At 44.8% G+C, this 6972-nt stretch overlaps 1 protein-coding gene across 4 annotated transcripts in view; it reads left to right on the top strand.

The window, feature by feature from the left end:
• Nucleotides 1–399: 399 nt before the first annotated feature.
• Nucleotides 400–6972, top strand: part of NKAIN1 (sodium/potassium transporting ATPase interacting 1) — a gene marked incomplete at its 3' end in the record, with an annotated part of 29955 nt that continues 23382 nt past the window's right edge. For 3 of the 4 annotated variants that reach the window (XM_083370051.1, XM_083370052.1, XM_083370053.1), the window contains exon 1: nucleotides 400–534. In XM_083370051.1, the coding sequence (XP_083226177.1) occupies nucleotides 481–534 (54 nt within the window). In that variant the 5' untranslated portion in view covers nucleotides 400–480. Of the gene's footprint in view, nucleotides 535–1630; nucleotides 1818–6972 lie in introns of those variants that run through there. The other variant, XM_083370054.1, reaches the window with a different exon arrangement.

The raw sequence follows: 6972 nt of genomic DNA, 5'->3' as shown, positions 1-6972 counted from the left end.
AGGCGGGACAAAGCCCGGCCACTCCCCCGCCCCATCGACCGGCCCTCCTCTCCCAGCCGGGGATGGAGCGCGGGTGCTGAGCGCAGGCGGGAGCCGGGCACCCCGGCGGCGGGCGGGCACCTTGCAATGGAGCCCGGCTGCCGCTTCCCGCGGGCTGAGAAGCGCCGCAGCGGGGGCAGCAGATAACGCCTTGGCTGGCTCGGCTCGGCGTCCGCGCTTCGGAGGTTGGCGGCGGCGGCGGCGGCGGCAGGAGACAAAAGGCGTGCGGGGGACCGTAGGCGCGAGCCGAAGCGCCGCTCTCTCGCTCTTTCGCCGGGCAGCGATGGCACAGAGGAAGCGGCCGCTGACGACGACGCTGCTGGTGCAGCCGCCGGCGCCGGCGCCGCGGCTTTCGGCTGCCCTCTGAGCCGAGGTTGTCACTGGCGACGGGAGGCGCGGTGCTCTTCCTGACGCTAACGGCCAGAGGAGGCTTCGGCGATCATGGGCAGATGCAACGGACGCTGCACGCTGGTCGGCTTCTGCTCCTTGCAACTGGTGAGCCCAGCGGGGTCCCGGAGGAGGGTGACCTTGCTGCCCAGCCCGCTTGGCCGGAGACAATAGAACAGAACCAGAATAGAATAGAACAGAATAGAATAGAACAGAATAGAATAGAATAGAATAGAATAGAATAGAATAGAATAGAATAGAATAGAATAGAATAGAATAGAATAGAATAGAATAGAATAACAGAGTTGGAAGGGACCTTGGAGGTCTTCTAGTCCAACCCCATTCTTAGGCGGGAGACCCTATACCAGGGGTCGGCAACCTCGGCTCTTTTATGACTCGTGGACTTCAACTCCCAGAATTCCTGAGCCAGCTATGCTCAGTCCACGAGTCATAAAAGAGCCGAGGTTGCCGACCCCTGCCCTATACCATTTCAGACAAATGGTTGGCCAGTCTCTTCTTAAAAACCTCCAGTGTTGGAGACCCTGAAAGAGGGGGAAGGGCTCCAGGACGGGCAGGCCTCCCCCGCCCAGCCCTTTGTGGAGACGCGGGATTGGGAGACCGGGTCGCTTTGGATGGGGAGGCTGGGGGGAAGCAGCTTAATAAGAGGCGCGGGGACGGGGCTCGGGCGCCCGGGCAAAGCTTCCCTTCCTCCGGCTCAAACTTTAAATCTCTTCGCTGGGACGGGGAGGGGCGGGGACCCCCCTCCCTCCTTCCCCCCCCCCCCCCGCCGCCGTGGTTGAGTTCGCCTTGATGCAGGAATGGCCCGTTTGGGCTGTGCGAGAGAGAGAGAGAGAGAGAGAGAGAGAGAGCTGCCCGGTCTCAGCCCCGCCCTGTTTTGATTGATTGGTTGGTCAGAAATCCAATTTTGATCAGAAAACAAAGGGGAAGAAATGAATCCTGGTAACATGGAAATTCTCTGGGTACGGGAGAGAAAGAAAAAAAGAGAGAGAGAGAGAGAGCTCGACTGACAGCAGTTCATTTAGTGACGGTTCAAAGTTACGACAATACTGAAAAAAGTGACTTTAGGGCGGCTTGTTTTCACAGTTGCCACCTTTCCAGCATCCCCGTGGTCACATGATCAAACTTCAGCTGCTTGACAACTAGCTCATACTTATGACGGTTGCAGTGACCCGGGGTCCTTTGATCCCCTTTTGTGACCTTCTGACAAGCAAAGTCAATGGGGAAGCCAGCTTCACTTAACAACCCTGTTCCTAAATTAACAACTGCCGTGGTTCACTTAACAACTGTGGCGAGAAAGGTCGTAAGATGGGGCAAAATTCACTGAACAAATGTTTCACTTAGCAACAGAAATGTTGGAGTCGGTTGTGGTTGTAAGTCGAGGATGACCTGTATTTGAGAGGGTTTTTTGTTTTTTTTTAAAAGCCATCACAAAGAGACTCTTAAGACAAAGGTCCCCAACCTTTTGGGAACCAGAGACCAGTTCTCTGGAGAGAGGATTTTCCGTGGACCGGAGGGGACGTGGGTTTGTTTGCTGCCTGCATCGTGTGGATGGGGCTTTGTTTGTGTGGACCCGTTGCTGGCATGCCACGGATCGGTACAGGTCCACGGACCGGGGGTTGAGGACCCCTGCTCCTTCTAGTAATAAGAAGCAATCAGGATTCCACGGCTGAAGAAAGAGTGTTCTAGTATGTTTAATGGGGAAGAAAGCCGTTCCTTTTCCTGAGGTTTATCCCTGATTTTCATCTCCTCTTTACCACCCTGAGTTGAATTTTATATTGTAAGCTGCTCAGGGCTGAGATCTTAGCCCGGGGAGGTAGTAAAATATGTGATTGTCTCTTTCGAGCTGCAGGTGCTGGAACGGTCTTTAGCTTTTCTGAGAAGTGATTCAGGATGCTGTGGTTGAAGATGACGAGAAAAACTGATCTTTCTGTTTACAGGAAATCTTAATGTGATGCTGAGGGTCTGCCAAAGTGGGTTTTTTTTTTTTGCTATTTTAAAGAATGCAAATTAGAATGGCATCACATGAGTAATTTTGTACGAATGTCCTGAAAAGAAATTTATAATAAGCTCACAAGAGCAATAACAGGTCTACTGTTACAGCAGATTGCTATGCTTATGGCATAAAAGTTAACATAAAAATTCTTTACTGCTTTATTAGATTCATGTTTCTACTCTCCAGTTTTATTTTAGTAACAGGCTAGCTTGAAAGAGAATATAGTGGAACTCTAATTCCATACGGAAGCATTTGGGGCATAACTGTGGTGTTAGAAACTAGAGGTGATAGGCTTCAATTCTCATCCACTATACAAATTGTGAAAATTAGCATTTTTTTGGTACAAGAGTAATTCTCTATGTTTAATAAAGTTCCAACATAGCCAATTCCCATAATTATATTTTAGCACATGGAATGCATGCCCTTCCCAATTTATTTGTGGTTTGGGTGCTGTTGCTACCATCCCTGTCCATGGAGATGGAATGTCCAAATGCTACTTATAACCATATACTTGAATGTCCATTGGTAAAAAAAAATCATTGGGTTGATTGCACAACACAGGGCCGTAGTTCAGTAGTTGAAAATGTATTTTGCTTGTTGATGGACCTGGGTTCAATACCCATTGTTTCCAGGTAGAGTTGGCATAAATCATGCAGAGCTCTTGCTAGTCAAGAGTATGATGATGATCATTAAAAATCACAATATCATCTCATACACCATACTAAAATCGGGCACATGATTCATTAAAGTTGTTTTATGCATATGACACCCTTCTATGCTCATGGACCAGAATATTCACCATTGAGCAGTTGGTTAGACGTTGATTCAGTGTAAGCCATTTTTTAATATTCGTAGTCATTGCTGTACAGTTGGTGGGTTCAGACAAAACATTACATTGAAATTAATCTAAACAGGTTAACATAATGTGTGAACCTATCCTGTACATGCTTTGCAAATCAGAATCAAATCCTGACTGACTGGAGCAACTCCATAAGTGCCTCATCTGTTTCTTAAATATGTTGCATCAAAATTTCATCTAGCGTCCATCAATTTCTACAATCTTTGGAAACTGCTCTCTGAGAATGAGCAATTTTTTATAGTTTGCTTTTGCTCTTATTCCAATCTCTAACTCAGTTCACACGACATGTTAAGTCGTAGTAGATGGTTTGGCTTGGCTTAGCATCTTGCTATTGTGGTTTGAAAGCTATAACTTTTGCCTTAGCTGGCTTAGCATGTTTTGTGAATTTGGATAATATGGAGATATTATGCAAACTTTTACTAATATGTATCCATAGGCATTTGTTATCAGGCATAGTGACACAGCATGTACAATATCGTGATGCCATCCAAATGACATATAATTTGTAACTGTTCAGACTGACACAATAACATCTGTACATCATATGCACAATGATAGGACAATGTACATGACATTCTTTACCTGTCTCATTGTGGACACTCTTTTATTTTTTTCCCTGTAGGTCTTGCGTGCACAATATCTTTCAATCTACACTAAGCATTAGCATTTCCACTCAAAGAAAGAAAGAAAGAAAGAAAGAAAGAAAGAAAGAAAAAGAAAGAGAAAGGTTGGCCAGGACAAAAATGATTGAATTTAACTAAAATTAAAAGAATGAATTATAGTTATTTTGTTTTATTTTCCTTTGTATTAGAGGTTTTTAACTCACTATATTCAAAAATCCTAATTCAGCAGTAATTTTTAAAGGGCTCTGATGGCCATAGCCAAGGATTTGGGAAACGAAGGTTGTGGGAACCCTGAGTTGCATATCATGCACCCCAAAGCAGGTCCAGAGATGACAAGCAGAATGCAAATTGATAAAAGACCTTTCGTATTAAAATGCAACGTTGTTTTGTCTACCATTTCAAGAGCTCTTAATAGGGTGAAGTGACTGTTTTATGCAGTTGTTCACTCTGGGTTCAGCTTTTTAACTGTTTTAAATTCAGGTTGGCAAGGCTGAGAAAATACATTCTCTTCCTTGCCGTACTTTTCTTTCTTTTTTCGATGGCATGCATGCTTCAGTGAACCAGTGCAGGTTGGCTTTGTTCCCAGGAACCAGCTACAAGTAAATAGACACAGCCGGCGTGGACTTGACGGGGATGTGTTTGTCCCAGTCAGCAGCCTGTCATCCTAGCACCCAGTTTTCTACACTCAACAGCCAGATGGTTTTGAAGAAAAACAGCAGCAAGCAAGGCACAAAGAGCTTTCTTTCTTGTATACCCCCATGTTGCTCTCCCTCCAACTGATGGCCAGAGAGACTTGAGATTTATTTATTTATTACACTACCCTTCACTTATTTATTTATTTATTTATTTATTTATTCAATTTATATACTTGCAGAATGAACCACAAATGGTTGGGTCTGCAAAGCAAGAGAAGTCCAAGGAGTCAACCTTGTAATAATCCCCAGGGATCAGAACTTTGATTCAATCCCTTTGATTCTGAGCCCACGAATAGCAAAGTTTATGCCCAAAATAACACAGTGAAGTAAATAAGCCCCACCCTCGCTGAACATCCTCCCCCTCCTTCCCTTCCCTTATCCATCACACAGTCCTACTCGTGTTACATCATCAGTATATCCTGTGTGGTACTCAGCTACCGAGAAGTTAGCTAACCCTCTCATTAAGTCAGCAACAAACAAGTCACATTTTGACTCAGTGAGACCTGTGGGTCCAGCCCATTGCCGCTGGTTGCCCATAGCTGTCACAGCTCACAACCCCTGATTGACTGCTGTGGCAAAGCAACTCCATGCAGGGCTTGTTATATCTGCTGTTTGTAGGCTTAATACCATTCTCTCACAACTACTGTGGGAGGAACTGATCCCACTGCAGTTTTTTTAACAGCTCCTCTTGCAAACCCTCCCCCCCCATTTATCAGTGCATCCCCACTTCCGCAGGAAGTTCTGTTTGATAACTGGATCTGTCTCTTAGCATGATCCTGCTCTCTGACTCATCCGTTGACTCATTCTTCTCTTCAAGTTTTGGAGCCTTATGGAGGGCAGGGTAGTCTGGACAGTGCATTGCTTGGCCTGGATGCCTTTGGGGTGAATTGTAAGAAGTTTATGCAAATGGTTGTATTTGAAGGTTTCTTTTTGTGCTGCTGGGTGAGAGCATGGGGAGTATCTTCTGAGAACCGAGGAAGCTTCTTGGATGAGAAGTAAAACGTCCTCGATGAAAAGCAAAGAAAGCCCAATCGCCTCTTGAAAAAGCACCTTTGGGACACCATGGCCTGGATGACTGAGAATTTCCATGGACGTTCTGAGATCAAACATGGACCCAATTTAGTGTAGCAGTCTCTGATGGCACACTGGGTGGCAAGATGCACCTGAGAAACAGGAAAACGGGAGGAGAGGGCAACAATGGGTCTTCCAGTGCTGCTCCCTTGCAGCTGGTGCTGGAAGAATATTCTTGATTCTGTGGGTAACGTGCAGTGCAGCCATCAGAATGAGTAGTAATGGATTGCCTGATCATCTACTCATTTGTCTGCTGTCCATTTAAAAGTCTCTAAATCACTGCCCATCAGGGTGTCTGGTGTTAATGAATTTCATAGGTTAACTGCGTGTTGTATAATGAAAGCATTTGCAGATTGCACCATCTATCTTGTAAATAGTGCTATGGACATGTCTGCTCATCCGAGACGCCACAGCTCTCATTAATGCTTTTGTTAGCTAGACTACTGTAACATTATCTTTACTGGGTTTTCCTTCATTATTATTCCTCAGCATCTCTTTTGTCATGGTTCCGACAGATGAAACTCTTCAAAAGAATTTCAAGGCATTGTTTACCTTGAAGAATCTTTTATTCGAGAAACAAAGTATCGGCACTCCATAGTTAAAGTCAAAAACTGAATTCCCCTCCCTTGGGCACAAAGTAGCAAAGCACATTTCCCTCCTCCAATTAACAGTCATAAATCACATTCCCCAATTAGCTTGAAGTGCAGGCTTTCCCCCCAGCTCTCCAGCACACCAAATTTCTATCAACTCTGGACCTAATAACCTTGGGTTCCCAAGGCTGAGTTATTATTGTTATGACTAGCTGGACTCTCATCCACATCCCCCCTCCTAGCATCAACTAACTCTAAAAGCGAAAGAGAAAAGATGGCTACATTTCCATCTGTTGTCAAAGCAAGAACATCCAATGTTAGCAGCATTGACACTTTCTTTTTGAGCTAGTACCCAATACCTGGAATTAAGCTATCACAAGTAATTCTAATGGATATTTTGTTTTTAATACTGGCTAACCTGGAGAAGAGTCTTTGTCTTCTGTGCTTTTAAATACTGTGTGTGTTATTTAAATAGTGCTAGGAATGATGAGTTGGCCAAATACTGATTAAAGAGCATCACAATAGTGGTTTGTATACTGTTGTTGCCCTAAGCTGCAATGTGGTTTGGCTCAGTGTCTTGCACAAACCGAGAATCTGTTATTCATAAATTATGCATTATGAGCTAGCATGCCAGCTGATTGTGGTTTACTCAGTAAATTATGAATAAACAAAATATGCATTAATGTGGAACATT

This window comes from Vipera ursinii (assembly GCF_947247035.1).
Source record: "Vipera ursinii genome assembly, chromosome: 9".
NCBI lineage: Eukaryota > Metazoa > Chordata > Lepidosauria > Squamata > Viperidae > Vipera > Vipera ursinii.
Note: the sequence above shows the minus strand (reverse complement) of the source record. Positions and strands in the feature narration are given on the sequence as shown.